Source organism: Rhea pennata, chromosome 2, assembly GCF_028389875.1.
Source record: "Rhea pennata isolate bPtePen1 chromosome 2, bPtePen1.pri, whole genome shotgun sequence".
NCBI classification, from domain to species: Eukaryota; Metazoa; Chordata; class Aves; order Rheiformes; family Rheidae; genus Rhea; species Rhea pennata.
In genome coordinates this window covers 58,261,687-58,280,831 of record NC_084664.1, presented here as the reverse complement: position 1 = coordinate 58,280,831, position 19,145 = coordinate 58,261,687, and the positions used below count along the sequence as shown (strand labels likewise).

At 44.1% G+C, this 19,145-nt stretch overlaps 1 protein-coding gene across 3 annotated transcripts in view; it reads left to right on the top strand.

Annotated features, from left to right (window-relative positions):
* EGFR (epidermal growth factor receptor) overlaps positions 1–19,145 on the top strand; it is a 158,235-nt gene that overhangs the window by 126,964 nt on the left and 12,126 nt on the right. For all 3 annotated transcript variants that reach the window (XM_062569594.1, XM_062569593.1, XM_062569595.1), the window contains 5 exons: positions 5,242–5,277; positions 6,914–7,055; positions 9,054–9,176; positions 10,423–10,521; positions 15,718–15,903. In XM_062569594.1, the coding sequence (XP_062425578.1) occupies positions 5,242–5,277; positions 6,914–7,055; positions 9,054–9,176; positions 10,423–10,521; positions 15,718–15,903 (586 nt within the window). The remainder of the gene's footprint in view (positions 1–5,241; positions 5,278–6,913; positions 7,056–9,053; positions 9,177–10,422; positions 10,522–15,717; positions 15,904–19,145) is intronic.

Sequence of the window (19,145 nt, the reverse complement as noted above, 5' to 3'; positions counted from 1 at the left end):
GCCCTGGGTTTCGGGGAGGGACGGCAGTGACCTCTGGTGGAGGCTGAGGTTGGGGGGCCCGCGCCAGTCCCACCGTGGGGTGCGTTGCACCCTCACCCTCGATACGGATGGAGCGGTGTGAATGGCTGCTCCCGTTTCCCTCTGCAACTCGAATTTTTCCAGGAGAGAAACCCCGGTGGGGTGCCTCAGGCAAATAACAGTGATTTCCTGCTCTAGCCCCTGGTCTGTGTTTAAAGCCTTGCCTGCCTTAAATAAGAATTTAATCACTGGGAATCGCAGCAAACCCAACGCGGTTCTGCGTATGGGCTGTTTTAAGGTTTTGTCTTTATTTGGGGGCATGGTGAAACTACTGCCTGTGATGAGCTGTATTTTACCTACGCGGCAATAAGTAACAGGGTTGCAGCCGTGTCCTCTGCTGGCTTCCTCCCTGCAAAGGACAGAGGTGCGCTGCGAGAGGTGTGGGGTTTGGGACCTGGTTGTTGGATGCTTTCAGAGGAGAAGACCTTCCTTTGATGTCTTTTCCCTCGCAGGCCTCTTCCCTGTAGCCTGCAGGGTCTGCATGGCCCAAAAGCCTTCTGCAGTACGCCTAGGAGAGAGCTTGTAATGATTCCTCTCAGTCTAACCAGACCAACCTTCATCCTATCATATATTCAGCTACTTCAGCTGCCAGGTCATTAAAATACAGCGAGCCCCTTCTTTCATGGCCATCAAGGGCTAAAACAGCGAGCGACTTCGAGTTTTACTACCCAGGTGACCTCAGGCTGACTTTGTCGTGTTCCTCGGCCATCACGTGGTGAATTCAGTGCTCAGTTTTTCAGACAGGCGCTGTAGCAGCAGCGTGGGTTTGCCATGATCTGCAGCGATTTCCCTGTGGTTCCTGACCATCGTGGGCAAGGCTTATCAGTGCTTCCTGTCACGCTTTCGATAACAACTGATCTCAGCTGAAAAGGGATCTTAATAACTTTGATCTTTATTAATGGCCTCAGTGACTGTAATCATTAGTCCCTACTGGTACCAATTGGCCACGGCGAACCGATATCCTCCGTGTAACTGGCCACATGAGAATGTGGCTGGTTATTTGAGTAGTGTAATCGGTAACCACATCTGAGCAGGGCTTTCAGCTGTGCGGCCGTGGTAGCAGGATCAAACGCTGAGCTCAAGTGACTGCAGACTTGGCGAACGTACTTTGCCAGACGTGCACGCAACTGCAAGCTATGCAGTGGCTTTCTGTGCACGAGAGAGAACTGCAAATCATTCAAAGTTCATCAGAAAAGTCAATTCCCACTTGCCTAACAGTGGGTGGATGTACCAAGGGAGCAGGGCGGATGTAGGCTAAGGAGAGAGTATTGAAAACTAGGGTTACTGAACATACTGACCGGCCCTGTTCAGGCTGCTGCCGTAGTGCGTCAAAAGAAACAGGCTGTACCCCTGAAGGGTTCAGGAGAGCCGGAGGAAGGTTGTTTTACTGTTTGTGTTTACCAGTAGGACATTTGAGGGCAAAGGTATTGAAGAGTATGGAGCCAGTGGCAGAAGCCAAATGTGGGAATGAGCAGTCCAGGGCAGCGTTTTCCCCGTGAAGGCCACCGATCAGTGCTGCCCGCTAACTGCTCTTCACACCTTTCCCTTGTTATGCCACGGGAACGCGATCGCTTCTAGCAGCAGTGGGTGGAGAACATCTGTCTCACAAGGTTTTGCATCCTTAAAAACGACGGTCTCAGCATTTCTGCACGACAAGAAACAATTTTGTTATTGCTGTCCCTGTCTAGAGCCCACAAGATCTTAGCGGCGTGATTAAGTGCGCTGACTTCAGCACCCGCGCGAGTAGGGGTTTCCAGGATCTGACCCTTTGTTATGTGAAGAAGTTGCAAGTAAGCAGGAGTTTCCTTCCCAACCAAGCTTTCCATTTTTTACTTTAGGTGTGCTTACTGTAGTGCGTCACTTTCTTTATATTGCTGTTGCGAACCTCATCTAGTCTGATTTTCTTTGCTGAGTCCCTAAGCGGTAGTTTGTTCAGCTTTCATTAGAAAACAGAAGGGAGGTAGCTGTCTCCTGTTCAGCTTAAATGGCTCCTTCTCTCTCATTTCCCTTGTAACTCGGGATTTTTGTGCCTGAACTTCCTTTTACTCTGCCTCTACTACAGCTGAGAAAATACACTCCATTTAAGAGAGATGTCCCAGAAGCCCTGGAATTACCTAGTTTATACCTCCTGCAACTAATGAAACGCAGTAGCGTGATTAATCTGCACCGTGTTCAGTGGTTTGGTTTTCCCATGTTGTTTTCCCAGAGCAGGAGAATTAAATTCAGTCATAGCCAGTGGGGTAGAATAGCAAGAAAGAGAGAAGGCAAAGCGGTAGTTAATAGTCCTGGGTCTCATGACTGACGCATCCTGCCTCCAAAATCCCTGCCAACCCTATGTGTCTTGCCATCCTCCATGCTAAATGCCAGGGGATTTTAGGTGGTGGTTTAGGGTGGAAAGAAGGCAGTGGGGTCTGAGAGGGAAGTCTGCGGCAGCGTAGCACACATTCATCGCCTTCATCACGTTTTGAAGGTTAATGAGAAAGAAAGGGCAGAGGAAAGTTCTCGTAAGTCTTTAAAAAGCCCAATGGTTTTCCATTTCTTTTATGACTCTGAAGTAACTTAGGCTGTTACAGTCTGAGTCCCCTCTGAAAGGCCATAAATCATAGCAACCTGGCTGTATTACATCAAATTAGGAACTGCGGGTCGTGGAGGAAGTCGTTAAAATCTTGATGGATTTTAGAAATAAATAGCTGTGTCTACACTGAGACAAGTAATATTTATGCAGACAGATGAAATGCTGAGTTCAGGATGCGATAGTTTCAGGGACTGTACACAGTGCTAACTTCCCAGTAAGGGGATGATAGAGAAATATTTCAGGGACTGAGACTGCTATTAGATTCCATCTAATATATCCATAAGATCTTGAGGCAGTTTATAATACAAGGTCCCATTTCTCATTTTAGTTTCTGTAAGCAGCAGAAGAAAAACGATTCAGGAATGGAAAAAGCTATTGTTTAGATTCCATAAAACCTGGGTTACTTATGTTGGGTGTCGTCCTAAAATTCCACATTGAGAAAGATGGTTATATTTAGTCTCAGATGGATATTTGTCATAGGCTTTGTTTCTTCTTTGACTTGTGAAATGAATCAGAAAATCACATGGGATTTGAGAAGCACAAGCTGATCTATCATCTTCTTCCCAAACACCTTTTAACTTTATCCCACTAGGCTTGGTATTGATGGATTTGTGTGGGAAATAATTTTAAAAAATCTCTTCTTCTGCCTCCACTTTCTAATCTAGGAAAATAACTGGTTGGTGATTCCTCAGACTGTAGATATTATCCCCTTGGACAACTTTTTTGCTGTAAGAGGTTTTGCCATCATAAAGTGGCATGGCAGACCAGAATTTTTGGAAAGAGGTCATTGAAAGCACCACAGTCACATTTTGGATTACTGTGATCTCTTCTGAATTCACATCTTAGTTGGAAGAAGCTACACGCATGCTTTGCTGTATTAGCATATAGAAGTTCATATAGAGGTGTGTTGGGTTGAAGTCTTGGGTCCTAGATCAATTCTCTATTAAATGCCCAAAGAGAGAGGCCTGTTGCAAAGTTAGACACATCTCCTGAGACCACGATCAACCTTGTATTCAGCTATACATGTGCAGGCTCTTTGTGCTTAGTTACTAAACTGAGCAAACAAAACAAACTGTAGGCAGAAAGAAAATGCTAACAAAGCTAGGAGGCCGGGATCCGGGAACCGGTATGCACAATGCTTCCAGCGCGCTGAGGACACCAGGATGCACATTCTTGCATGGGAGCCCAGTGAACTCACAAGACCTTCCAGATGCTGGGTCTTGGAGCACTCTGTTGGCCCAGAAACAAGGCAAATACACGAGGGAAGATCAGAGTAAAGAAAACAAACAAACAAACAAAAAACAATTAAAATGAGTAGTAGCTTCCCCTCTTCCTCCCCCAGACCTTGTTCAAGTTGTGGGATAAAATCTGCAACTCCACCTGCCATTTTGAAATTTGTCTGGTTCCTCCTCTCGGTGAGAGGAAATTCAGAACATGTTTCCTGGTGTGGGCTCACTCCTCAGCCCGTAGTTGACCTCCTCAGGAGCTGCTTAGGGATGCTACATTTTCTTTAAGTCAGAGCAGGGAGCGGATACTTTCCTTCTCACCGTGCTCTGCTTTTCAGAGGTGATGTAATCCCTTCTGTAATGCTCTCCTTCCTCGGCAGGCACTACAGAGACCACAGTTCCCATGAAGAGCATACATCTCGTGGCCCAGCAACACACGGGGAGTGTGTGGGGCCTCTCGTGCCCATTACAACATCAAATACACATAGTCACTGTATTTTCATGTGCGTCGCTTTTTGCTTCAGGCTGCCAAAATGAATTTAGGACATTTTAAACTCAAATGGAGCCTGAATGATTTGCTAGGAGTGTTCCTGGCTCTCTAGATAACCCTCATACTGTAGCATGAAGGCCGCAGCACGATTCAATCAAATGCCAGTAATGTAAGCTCTCAGGTTCTGAATTCAAAATATTGGGGTCACATACCAAAAGACTATAGCCAAAGGGAGGTGCTATCAAATCCTATTTTCTGATGGGAGCACGTGTTTGCTACTGACATTTTTTATTGCAATGGAAAGTCCAGAAATTGTAATCTTTTACTGAGCCGAGAAACAAGGATTATGCAGATGCACTAGCGCGTTTCCACATAGCCTTTTACCCTTATATAGGGAATTACTTTCAAGGAGGGGTCACTTTTGTCTTCAGCTGCAATCAGCCCTGAGCTTCCATGCTAAGACAAGTGTCCGTGCAGAGCAACATCACTGGCTGCCCTGCAGCTCTCCCTGTGGCCAGCTATTTTGTGCAGCCTTGGGGTGGGAAAGAACAGATTGGTTGTTCTGGAGCTGATGGACAGGACAGCGCATGCAGAAACTGCAGATATATTTGAAAAAAGAAGCAGAGAATCCAGGATCTGTTTGAATTTTGTGTCTCTTATAATATTTTTTTTCAACTGAGTGTGCAGCATAACTTTGCCTCTAGATAAAATGTTATGGAGCAAGGCTATTGATACTTTACAGAGTGTATGATCGTTATAAATAACTGTGTTGATACTCAGGCTGCTCTAAAACACAGACTTTTCATCAGAAGCATTCTTCTTAGTATGTATGCCAGAGCTAATGCACGTGTAATATTCGTTTGTTTTTACAGGTGCAAAGGGCCAGGTCTTGAAGGCTGTCCAAATGGGTGAGTATTTTACCTGTTATAATTAATGATAGAGTTAGAAAGAATGTGTGCATGTTTGCTTTTCTGTGCTGTTCGCTGCAAGGCCAGGCCTAAAGCTAAGGCTTCAGATCTGCATAGAGAAGTGACAGATGAGTGCAGGCTCAGACCTATACAAATGACTAAAGAATTGAGAAATGTTCCAGATCACAAAAGACTCCAAAAACTTACTCTGCATAGTTTGTCAGAAGGAAGCTTAAGGTGACACCTGAGATCTGTCAATGGAGAACAAAAGGAGGAGTGGTAAAAAGAAAGGATAATCGGCTAGAGGCAGAGCGAGAGATGTTTAGGATTGATATGGTTACATACATTACCAGAGACTCATCTCAGAAGCCCAGAGGGTCTCTTCCAGCCCTTCCTCTGTGCATAGACGTATATTCACTCTTCACTCTAGATCCTACTTTGCATCACTTGACCTTTATGACTTGCTCAAGGTCATGCAACAAATGAACAGGGCTTCTCTGACTAAGAAGCAGGGAATCATCTTCTGGCCATCAAGTCATGCTATAACAAGACAAATTCAGCCTAGACATACTGTTAAAAAGTAACTTCTATTGGTAATCTCTGGGACAGCTTATAAAGAGTTGTGATGGATTCTCTAAATACAGACCAAAAGACAACCTTGGAAAGAAGTTTTTTAATTTCCACTTAAATTCAAAATGAACTAGCCACTAACAAACAAGCAGGCAGCAATCTGTATTTGCAACATGGATAGTTCACACATTACCTGACCTCAGACATTTGGTCTAAGGAAGGAGGGCAGATTATCTGAAGTGCAGCGTGACCCATGCAAGCATCAGGGCCCCTCTGTAATGATGAGGTGTCAGCCTTGCTGACGGCTCTTGCGACTGCATATGCCTTCTTGGTATCGGCTTCCTTTCCATGCACTGCTTGTATCCGATGCTCTGCATGCAGGAGTATAGAGGCATCATCAATTTGATGCTGGTGCACCCAGCAGGTTTGACAGAGAGAGAAGAAATCCCTTTGCAGAGTGAGAAGTCTCTGCTGCGAGAATCGGCCCCAGTTTTGAGTCTGAGGGAAGAGCAAAGACTTGTAGAAGCAGATTATGCACCAAACGTCAATACTGAGCACCAGAAGAAAAATCCTGAAATGAGGGAGGAGGTGGTAGGAGAAGATTTCATCATCCTCTCTCTCTGCCTACCTGGATATATGAGCAAGCGCTTCTCTGCAATGCACAGTTCCTGCCACATGGAATTTTTAAAAAGAAATAAAAGTGCTTTGACTTATTAAAGGGAACTTTACAGGTACAGGACTAAAGTGCAAACTCAGCAGAGCAAACAGCACAGAAATGATAGGTGCAAAACACTAGGCAGAAACAATATGCAGAGGGAGGAGGAGATGGCTGAACAACGGAGGAGAAATCCTCTGTTGTTTAGAAAAAAAAAGAAACTTTGGATGAGGAACTTAAAAATACAGATACTGAAGGTATTTGACACATCAGACAGGCTTAACTGGATGTCCAGATCCTATGTTTGATCATCACCTGATGCTTCATTCAACCTTCATAGTTTTTTTTTTTTTTTTTTTAATCTTACGCTGCAATGTTTTTTCCCTGTCCGCACCCTCTCCTGTCTTCCAGCTCCAAAATCCCGTCTATCGCGGCTGGCGTTGTTGGAGGTCTCCTGTGCCTGGTCGTGGTCGGCTTGGGCATCGGCCTGTACTTGCGGCGGCGCCACATCGTGCGAAAGCGCACCCTGCGCCGGCTGCTGCAGGAGCGGGAGGTGAGCGCTGCGACCGCGGCCGAAACGCCCCGGCCGGCTTCTCGCAGAGGTGCTTTCTGGCCTCCTGGCACCAGCAAGTTAAGGCACTGTGGTTCTGCTTTGTAACTCGATAAGCCCCTGGGTTGGCTGGCACAGGGTTTGCCGTGCTGGTCGGAAAAGAGGCAACTGTGCGCGTAACACCTTCTCACTTAATCTCAAGTCTGATCTCCATGGATATAATTTTCAAAAGCTTTAGGGGATTTAGAGGACTAAACCTCGATGAAAATCACTGAGATTGTCTACTCAGGGAACAGACTAAGCCTTGAGGGTGAGGTATATTGCATTTGCTCTTCTGTACTAGCTTGCTCTGTATATCCTCAATATTGAATCATTTCTCACTCCAGACAAGCCTTCAGGCTGCTGTGGCAACCTGGGCACTTTTGAAAATTTTACCCCCTTTTGCATCTGAGTCTGATGAGAAAAATGAGAGAGAAAGGATAGCAATGAAAGGAATGGAGGAAGTTTTTGTGCTTGGTTTTGTTTTGTTTTCAACATCCCCGTAAGGGTTACAAAGCCATTAAATTTAACCCTGCCCTTAATTATCTCCTGCCACCATGTCTCACTCTGAGGTCCTATTGCGTGTTGAAGCTGGGGCTGAGCCATGATGGTAGAAGTCACGCTGCAGGTGCAGCCCAGGCAGTGCTAGCCTGAAAGTTTAATTAAACTGTGTCATTCCTCACATGCATCACTGTCCTGAAGGGAGCACTCTCTTCCCAGTAGGCCACTGCAAAGTGAATGGTTCACCCTGTGGGGCGTGAGGGAGGTTTCTACGCTGCTTTTTATTTTCTGCATGGTACAGGTTTTGTACGTATTACAGAGTCACCTTCTGGGTACCTCACTTATGAAACTGCAAAATTCATTATCCTGGATCAAAGCCACTCGCTTGTAACGAGTCCTCTTCTCTTTCCAGTTCAGCTTTAGCAAATAGCTAGCAAACTGTATTTAGCATTCCACTGAAAGCCCAGTTCCAGCTTCCTTCTGTGCTCCCCGGCTTTGCAGAGTCGAGTGGTGAAAGCCTCCCAGCTACCTTGCTTTTCGATACCTTACCTAACAATATTATACTGTAGTCTGTAGTTACAACAGCAGAGTTCAGTCTGCATTCAGCTCGTACTGTTCCCTTTTGTACTCATCAAAATGAGGATATTTCATCACAGCAGAAGGGTTGCTGGCACACCAAGATCAGGTTGTATCTAGCCAAATATGGTCTTACTTGTCAAAGGAAAGGTAAAAGAAAGTGACTGAGGGAAAAAGCTGACTTAAATATCCAAAATGCCTTAAATGACCGTATTTGGAGAGTATTAGTGCAGTTTGCATTAGGTAAAATATTGCAATAAAGCTTAGATCAAATGTTAAGAACACCACTACTCTATTTTAATATTGCCTTTTGTGATGATGAAAGATTTGTGCTCAGAGCTTAAATTGCTGTTTGCAATCCCTGTGGTCTGGGAGAGCCACCTTCAGGCCCATGGGAATTTCATCTAGTTAAACCTGAAAGGTTGGAGGTGATTCCTGCATATTATTGAGAAGATTTTTGTAATTTATTCGCAAGTTCAAAAAATTAATCTTATGTAGGAGCTGTGGTAATTGTTCTTCATGGCATGTGTTTCGAGGCTTTGAAGTTTCCGTCTTATTTGAACAGTCGTACTCCTTGTTTTTCCTTCGAGACACCCATAGCCATGCCCAATTCCATCCCGTGTTACAGACATGGGGAGGAATGGTATCACGGAGCTCATTTTTGATCGATTTTACATCTGCAGTAGCTCTACGGAGCGCAATTTGGAGCGACTCCAGGTATTTATTGTTGTAAGTCGGGAGCGGAGCTGCCCTCACATAAACTTCGTGTTGGCTAAACTGTGCCTGATTTCAAGCAAAGGAGTTGCTGCTGGCGCGCGGCGTGCTGCTTGCTTGCTTCCTGCAACCGGCTGCCCTGCTAACATCTTCTTCTGCCGTTCCCACCAGCTCGTCGAACCTCTGACGCCCAGTGGGGAGGCACCGAACCAGGCTCATCTGAGAATTTTAAAGGAAACGGAATTTAAAAAGGTCAAAGTCTTAGGCTCTGGAGCTTTTGGCACTGTTTATAAGGTAAGATCGCCGTGTTTCCTTTCCTTGTTTCTTCCTGCTCCCACATGCAGAAACCACCCAAGCAAAGCGTGACCTGGTTGTTGAGAACACGGTTGTAACTTTTTTTGTTAGCTTTCGTAGTATGTGTGTGTCGAGCTGGTAGGAGGACTACTAATTCATCGTTATTTGATGTATGAATCAGCATATGGTGATAAAATGCAAAGTTTTACATAAGATGTACCTGAGCCATACTGCTGGGCCTGGGACAAAGATCTCTGTTTAAAAACTGCTGCAACCACATGTGTCCTGATGTGAATATTAAGAAAAGAAGAAATTGCACTCTGGTCAGCTCAATGCTAAGCAATTTCGCTGCCTGGTTTGGAGTCTTGTTTCTATAGTCCTCGGTCACTCTTCCTCTGTCAAACAGACTGACTCAGGTGTGTAGAAAAGAGTCTATGCGCATTCATGTGTGTAGTTCCACAGGCTTGTTTTTTCTTCTTTTTGTTTGTTAATGCTTTAAATTTCTTCTTCACCATCTTTGTGTATTCTTCCCATTCAACTTACATGTCTCAGGCTTCTCTTTTTTTTTTTTTTTTTATTGCCAGTACTACTGAAATATAAGCTGTAGATCCGTGCGTTTGCTTACAAAGCTCTACGTTTTGGAGCAGGCTTCTGTATGTGGATAGGAACGGCACGGGCACAAATGCCACTGACCTCTGCAAATGTGCGCTGGCGCTGCTAGGTGCTTCGGCAGAGCCTCCTCACAGCACCACGTGCTTCCTCTGCCTCCTAACTGAGCACCAAAGCAGCCGGACATAAACGTACCTGCCGCCGTAAACATTTAGGTCTGGAGGATTTGTGCAGGATCGTTGCCATCTCGTTTCCTATGAAAAAATCCCAATTCTTTTCATGTCACAGTTTATAATTTGGAAGTGGCAAGGTTTTGCACGTGCAGTTGCCATGATGCTTAGCATTAATAAGGTTTCCATCCACACAGATTGCTTTTTGTGCATCTTTGGGGCTATTTATACAGGTAAGGTAATGAACATGGTTTTTAAATATATATAGTAAAGACAACTGAAAGAGGCATGGTACTCCGTTAATGCCTGCAAGACACAATGGTTGTTCTATATTACTTGCTTTATTTTTATTATCTGCTTTGCTCAGAATATTTAATTCTACTCAGAAAATGTAAAATGCAGATGTAATTGTGAGAATTAAAATATTGGATGGGAACCTGAGTAACTCTTTGTACTTCTTTTCATAGGGACTTTGGATCCCAGAAGGGGAGAAGGTTAAAATTCCTGTTGCTATTAAAGAGTTGAGAGAGGCTACATCGCCCAAAGCCAACAAGGAAATACTTGATGTGAGTTTTTGTGGGTTTTTTTTGCCAAGTTTGTCAGTGATCTCTGAATTGCCCTCTTGAACAGCAGGCTAGATTTCAGGACATGTGTGGGAAGAAATACTTAGCACCTCAAACCCAATTCTCCATACAGAAGCATTGTGCTGCTTTGCAGCAGTTGCACAATTGTCTTTGAAGTGTGTTTCTGTCTTCAGTGAACCCCCTTGTTCACAGACCAAATACTAAATTTTATATTCAGTAGGCAGGAACTGGCATGTAAGGGGAGGTCAAAACCATACATTTACAGCCAAGATCGTTTGCTTTATTGAAAGGTTTCAGGCCTTACACTATGGCTTTCGTTGCCGTTATGGCAGCACAAATGGAAACGATAAAAACAATATCTGATAATCTAATCCTTACTTTGCAGATTGTCTTAAGTTAATTGCTTGGTTACATAGGATTAAATTCATTATAAAATCAAAAGAACAGGCACCAGCTGTCTGGTTTCTCTGCCATGAACAATGAGAAATTATATGCCTGCATGAAAGAGATGCAGGAATTTTTATTTTCTTCCTTGGATATACCTCGTCACCTCCAAAAAATGAAGGGAGAAGGTACATGACGCTATTGTTTATATGTTTTCAGGAGGACAGAGATCAGCAGTTCTCAAACAGAGCTGGCCTGTGTTAGCACCCCATGACACTTCCCAGGAGTTGCCTACAACCACGCTCCTAGGCAGCTCGCTGTACCATATACTGCTTTACCTGGCCACAGGAGGCTGGAAGATGGGCTCCCAAATTTTCTCTGTTGGCTTCTGAGACCAATTTAACTACAGTTAATCATCCCTTGCTTTCAGGATCAGGATGGCGGCTGAACCCAGCCTGTGTGTGTACACGTTTCAGTGTTTGACTGGTGTATGTGCACATGCATATGTATATGCATCCTACTGTCCTCCACCAAGGTTTAAAAATGTGTAAATTTGCAGCAAAGGAGCCAGAATCCCAAATCCAAAGCTCCTTGGACTTGGAGAACAGTCAGGATTGTCTAAAAATCTGAACTCTGTCCTAACATCTTAATCCATATAACATAAAACACTGAGGATATATATTTATATATGGGGAAAGAAAAATGCCGAGAGTGCAGACACGAGCGCTCAGTTCTTCAGCGTAGCTTCATTTGAGCCTTCCGGCACTTCTGTGCTATGATTCAGTCCTTAGGGACATGAAACACGTGGCTTGTATGAGTCCTGCTCAGCCCTCGGAGCCCTGAGCTGAAGCCTCGCTGGTCGCTCTGGAGGACTGAGCAGCACAGGGACGTCCCAAGGCAATGGAGGTTACGGCAGACAGATGAAATCCCGAGAGGAGGTTCTTGCTGTTCCCAAGTGAACATGTCTATTGATGCTTGTTCACAGGGACATCCCTGGCGTGTGCCAGTTCTACCTGCAAATTGTGAATCTATTCCACAGCTTGAAATGATAGGCACTGCTAGACAAATACATGAATCCTTCAGTCATGGGGAAAACTACATGTATTTTTTTATTTGCGATTTTTTTTTTCTTAATCTAGAAGGTAGACAGGGAGGTAGAAAAGCTCCTCTCAAAAGGCTCAAGTTGGCCAAGATTTTAACGAAAAGCCAAGTCTCGCAGAGAGAAGTGACAGGATGAATGGCTACTGATGATAATAAGGCACACTGGAATTTTCAAGTCACCTTAAAGAAACAGTTTTCTTCTATTATATTACTCTATTTTAACAGATTGTGTCTTATGTACCTTACAATGTGATACAAGTGTTTCAACAATGCAAAATAAGTAGTCCAGCTCAGGACAAGTACATGAAGCAAAAGCTGTCCTGATTTTAATTAGTTAATTATGAGCCAGCTGCATGTTTACAAATGCCACCCAAGTATTTTTTCTCTAAAAGGCAGGCACAAACTCTGCGGTCATACTGCATAGCCCTGCTGCAAGGAAACCTGTCGCTAAAGGAAAACTCAGTGACGTTGTCAATGCATAGACTTTCTCCAAACCCCTTGGCCTGCCAGCGCAGGAGCACGGAGAAGGGGTTGCCCCTCTAGCATAACCCCATGGAGATGAATACCGTGCTCGTCCTTGAGCTCAGGATAAAACACAAGTGTGCGTAGACCCTTTGCCTCCCAACCTGGTTCAGACTTTCCCTGGTTTCCTCATAAACATGCACAGGACCCTGGTGATTACTGTCCCTCATCTTCTAGCTTTACACAGTCTGCAAAATAACAAGGCTACTGAAGCTGATGTAAGCAGTGGTGAGAAGAATAACACAGACTTCATAAAGGATGCTTTGGACTTAACTGGATTAAATTCATGTATATTGAGGTCCTGTTCAATCAGGTTAATTATCAGGTCTACAGTACTGCATCCTGCCTTGAGCAGATCAAGATATTCCCATGGCAGGGCAGGAGATGCACGGAGTGTACACGTATGCTCTTCTGTGATATCAGAGTACTTTCTGTATCATATCTCCACACTATCTTTTTTTCTCCATGGAAGTAGAATACTTAAGAAAAGGTCTTGTTATTTTCAGTTTGTTCATTTTTTAGATGATTTGGTTGATGGAATTTGTTCTGTATTGCAGAGGAAAAGAAAACCTGCAGAAAGAGCGAAAGAAGTTGGAGGGGGAGGGGAACACCGAAATCTCATTTCAAAAAAAATTTTCCTCCACAACCAACTTCCCGAGCTTGCTGAAACCGCAGAAATACTACTGTCCAAGCAAGGGTCATTTGTCTTGCAGAAGCACACGGGGCATAGGGCAAGTCAAACAGCTTTAGTTCGTGTAATCCAGGCGAGCTCTTTGGCTTTATTAGGGTAGGGCTAATTCAGAAGATTGTTGTTGAATGCCACACATACTTGGAGCAGGTCGGAGCGTACCGCTGAGATTTCCAAGATAAACAGTCGAAACAAAGGCCCGCTTCAATGTCTCAGGCTGTGCAGAGGGACCCACGGCGGCACAGCGGGTCCCTTCTGCTTGCCGCCTGTTTTACTTTGCCGTATCGATCGTGCCGGGCGGTGCGAGACCTCGGAGGCGCTGCGTGCAGGCAGGCTCACGCCGCTCCGCCGGCTCCCGGCTTCTCAGCCCCTGCGTGGGCTGCGCAGCACGTGGGCAGGGGCAACAGCTCCGAGGCTGCAGATTCTTCCCTCTGCTGAAATTAATACAAGATGGGTCTGGATCCCAACAGGAAACAGTGCAAGGAGCAGAGGCTCCTCATCGGTATGATTGCCCGGTTTTGCAGCAATTGAGGAGAGGAAGTCTCTGCTTGCAACTGAGCGTCTTTAAGGAGGCTCGAAAGAGTCTAAAAAACCCTGCCAGAAATATCTACCTCACTTATCAGCATGTTGTATTCTTGCTTTGTCTTTTCTGAAGCTAACCTACAGAATCAGTGCTATCCTTGATAGAGGATTGCTTTTCAATTAGCTGTTCCAGTGATGCGGTAGGCTGAGGAGCCCTTATCTGGTCTTGCTGAAGATGTTCTTTAATCCGACTGCCCAGAAGCCTCTCTCATCCCATAGGCACTAAAGTAAAGAAACCAAAAGCAGAACAAGCACCTCAGAAGCAAATGCCTAGTGTCTCAGCGTTACATCACATTTTGCTTAGGCTGGCACATCAAAACAATACCAAGATCAGAAAGTGTTGCTTAAGTATTAAGGATGTTTATTTCTTGAACGTCATTGCTTTAATATCTTTATTTAATAATAGTTCTTACCAGCTGCACAGCTATGTGACATCTACGGAAAGCTTTTTAGATGATGAGTAAAATGCTATGGTATTTTATTTCTTAAGCTCTTATAAAGTGCAAATCTGCTCCTTCCCCTGTCACAGTAGTGTTTTGACTTTTGTTTTACATTTCTTTGGGCTGCTTGCCTAATGCTGAATTGTCAAAGGATGATTAGTTGGTGTCACTCCAGATGCTGGGCTAAAATGCTGGCCTGAAACCTCACTGCATGGAAAAATTCCCATTTATTTCCTGTTGTGTTCATTTTCAATTAAATAGCTTTAGAAGATAACTAAAAGTGAAATACTGTAAATCCGGCACAAAGTTAGTGACAGAACTTCAAATCTGATTCTTTTTTTCCCCATTGGTATTCATTTTTGAGCTGGCACTTGATAGAGGATGGCAATATATATATATAGGTATCAATTTTAATTCCGGAAGTAGTTTTTGCATGCAAAAATCCTTAAGTGTGGGTTTTTTTTCCCTGCATGTTCAAGGGTGCACTCACAGTTTATGGAACATACTGCACTAGCCCCTGGAGGGGTTTCTCTCTTCCTTTAACTGCAGAAAAAGCGCAGAGAGAGGTACCTTGGGTACCTTCGATGGGTGCCTAAAGGGACACAGAAGGAAGCCAGGTTCCTCATAGACTGATGAAATGCAACCCCCAAATTCCTATTGACTAAAGGATTTACTAAACACAAGCTCCCTCATTTTAAGAAACTCAGAAATACCTTTTTGATATTGTTTATCTTGCTATGTGGCTCTGAAACAGCTTCTCCAATTAGGGACAATATTTTCACCAGTGTTCCTTGAAGTAAGATGGGTATTCAGGCTTCTCACGAGGTGAACTGATTCTTAACCTGTTTGGTGTGGCTTTTCAAGAGACACAGCTTCTTTGACCAGGTTGTTCCTCTGTCTGTCAGTCTCATCCTAACTGACAACTTTTGACCTTTTGGTCAGTAGTAACCTTGACAGAAGTCTCAAAAAAAGGAGGCAGGAATCTCAAAAATACTGAATTCCAATCAATTTTGTGAAAAAAAATATCGAAGGAAAAAAGCCACATGACACAAAATGTTCCTAAGTTTTGTTGCCCTTCCAATTACAGGTTCAAAATACCAAACTGCCATCAGCTTCCACTGATGTTGAACTTAGTAATTTCTCTTAGATCTCTCAAGGTTTTTGCCCCCAGAAATAAATGTCAGGTATTTTCTCGGTGTACCAAAAGTGGGAGACGGAGTCTTCTGCTGCCACCTGAAGCAATGCTTCACGTTCAAAGTCTGGACCTTCCACCAAGTGGAAGAAACTTTGTCCACTGAATGGGAAATAACACTTTCACATGTCATATGAGGCACGTTGTTTGCATATAGTATTTCAGTAAGCTGTTAAGCAATAAACTTATTTTATACTGCCCCCAAATGTTTCTGTCACTCACCAGGGAGTGTTTCACATTGCTTTCTTCCTTCCTTCCTTTCTTCTCAGGAAGCTTATGTGATGGCTAGTGTTGACAATCCTCATGTTTGCCGCTTGCTGGGGATCTGCCTCACTTCCACTGTTCAGCTCATCACGCAGCTGATGCCGTATGGCTGCCTCCTCGATTACATCCGCGAGCACAAGGACAACATCGGCTCCCAGTACCTTCTCAACTGGTGTGTGCAGATCGCAAAGGTACGCTGGCCAGCCGTCGCTCAGAAAAGGCTAAAACAGACTCCAACAAGGAGTGCATTTGGTTAGCTACCTGTCTCTGCAGGTCTTCATATTTCACCAGCCCCTGTGGTGTCTAGAGGATTTTATACGTGGCAGGAAATTGTTACTTTATTTAAAACATTTTACCATTTTCAAGCAACAGCAAAAACCTTAACTTTTCGAAACACTCCTGGGCAGGGTATACTCGCTGGCATGTCCATGTCCAAACCAAACATTCAGAAATAAAATGGCTGTGCTACAATGAATCTGTGACAGAGAAAGCAATAGAGTTGGGCAATTCTGATTCTGCTTCCATCCGTGAATTTCTTTGGGCCGTGCCCCAGAGCAGACCGGGAAACTGTCGAATACTCCCTGTTTTGTCTCTTGAGAGTAATGACCCCCATTTTTCAGGCTGAAATCTCTGAGGCCTGGAGACTGGAACTGCTCATTGATAAATACCAGCTCAGGTCTGCTGCAGGTTGGGTGGAACTGAAAGACGTTTGGGTACCGTAGGGCTGTTCTGCAATTTATATGCGCTGAATTGCTGCACATACTCTAATTATAATGGCCAAAATACAAAAGGAGCTAAAGGAGAAGAGTAGCAAAGGAGATGATAGAACTACTGTTGCCAGCCCCTTGCAGGAATATTCTGTGCTTGAATTATGGTTAGGCATTTGCAAGCATGGCAGAATGGGGCAAAAAAAATAGCTGCAGTTTGCATGAGATTTACTGTATGAGATAGCAATACCTGCAAAGCCTGGGTCCTTTAATGGCACTCATTTCTGGGATACTAGTCTGTAAGTTAACCACACACTTAGAGCCTTATCGGTACCTAGAGACCAAGTACAGCAAGCTTGCCTGGCTGTGGCTTGCTTTTAGGAAACATGCTGAAGACCTCAGAAATGTGTCTACCAAAAGAATACAGAGCACATCTCAGGGTATCTTTTACAGCACACGCCACAACAAGTGAATTTTTATCTTTCTATCCACCTGTGATGTGAACTGCTGATATTCTGACTCTCTTTTGCTGTCTTGTTTTGACATCCGTTACCGCTCTGAGCTTCACTCCCTCCGTAGGAAGCTCTGGCAGCTGCATTTCCCTTCTTCTCTTCCTCATTAATTTTTAAAGTGGCGAAGTGGGTCCCTAAAGCGAACCTTGGGGCGTTGCGTTTGTTGTGCGCTTGTCTGAAATGTTGCCATTCACAATTGTTGGCCTCTGCTTGATTTTTTCGTGTCAGTTCAACGTTCACCCGTAGCAACTTCCAGCCTCTGCAGTGCCGCTTGACCTTCACCGTACGCCTTTGTGTTGCTCCGCACTGAAGTTCTCCTCAAAGCGCTCATAAATAATGCGCGTGGCTTTTTCCCACCAGTGTGTCCAGTATTGTGACTATAATGAGGTCATGCCCAATTTTTTTACTTTCTCTGACTCTTTAAAACTGTATTTTTTGGCGGTGGCAGGGGAGAATCGAAGGAAATACATTTGTGTCTGGTAACTAACCAGCAGGAGAATAGTTCCCAGAGAAATTTGGTTTTGTTTCTGTTTTTGCGGCTTTGAAATAATTTTTCTTTGTATCATTTATAAACCTTACTTTTCACTGAGGCACAGACTTATGTCTTTCAGACAAAATGTTAGAACAGAAAGCACATACGCTCCATGTGCAGAAACATTGTCCAGTAACTCTTTGAACACATTAGTTCCACGCGTAATGATCAAAAATGGTTTAAATCCCAAGCCTGCACACAATTATAGGTCTGCTGAACTTTCGGCATGAGCAGTTCAGTATCTTCTGTGTACAGTTATACATGTGCACAAGTGTTTTAGCTACCCGAGTCTTAAATATCTTAATGTGAAACTGATACTCTGCCTTTCAGCAGCTTTGAGTCTTAACCAGCCTCTGCAGCACTACATGTTTAGCAGGAAGTTTTTTTGTTCTACAGGGCTAAGTTGAGTGGGTTTTTTTTTTAACATAGTCTGTTTTCTGTCAGCGGCTCAGGATTTTTTTTATCAGAAGCTCTGCTCATTAAAGATATATTTATATAATTAAATTCATGCTCATAGTGGCCTTGTGCCAGTTTGTTTGGGTGGTTTGTTTTGGCAACATCCAAAACAAACTCATTGCATGGGTGAAGCTCTGCTCAGGAGCTTCAGGGAGGATTTGATGGTGGTCCAGGTTAACAGTGGGCTTGGGAAGAGGGTGGAAGAGCACTATTCCCTCCAGTGCTCTGTCATCACATTAATAGGATCATATTGTTGTTAATTTTGTAGGCTAGAAGTACTTTTTTGCTAACAACTCGCTCTTCAGAAACGTACAAACAAATAAACCACCACCAGCAGAAACCTATCAGCTGGGAATAATTGTGGTTTTTAGAAAGGATCTTGCAGGAAACTTAGAAATCCTGAACTTTTGATTTCATACATGAAGAGATTGGAGTTGAGGGAAAGGAGAATAATCTCTGTGGTCAGCAATGGAGATGTTGGGTTTATGCCTTAAAAGTCCAACCAGCACAATTAACCGTTTTATCTGTCTGAGAGCTCTGCAGTCACTCTGGAGAAAAGTCTTACCCTTCCTGCAGCAGCAGCTGTATCGAAGGAGCACGTATGCAACGGCAAATGTAGTCTAACCAGGGGAGGTAGTGAAACTGGTAGAACTCGCCTTTTCAAGCAGAACTTGCAAATAGATGCAACTCTGAACTCTGCCATAAAGGAATTTTTTTTATTTTTTATTTCCTTTTACCACCTCCGCAGAGGGCTGCCTAATTTTTAGCAGTTACAAGTCAGAGTGAACTGTAACGAGACACAAAATCAGCAGCTCCGAATGATTAATTCCCTTTCGCTTGAACTCTTCTCCCAGGCCAGTAACGTCAAAGTACTCCCTGTGCGCAGGAAGTCAGCTTGTATGCATGCCGAAGGTGCTAGTTAAATTCTGTGCTGTGCTCTCCTCCAGCCACTGGGGCTGCACGAGTTTAGCAGGAAGCTGGATTTGTCCCCTTGTTTGAAAGCCCTATCCTGCATTTCTGTTTTGTGGGTGAAATCCCAAAGGAACTGCATCCCCTGCTACACCAGCTGCAAAACTGTCCCTTTTTTCTCCATCATGCCACTGGAATACAGGCCCGCAAAAAAGTTCCTGCAGGGGCAATACCACAGGCATCAACTTCTCCATGTGTAAGTCTTCACTCTGCAATAAGCATCATGTAATTCGAAACAGCTACTCTGGGGTTTCTTT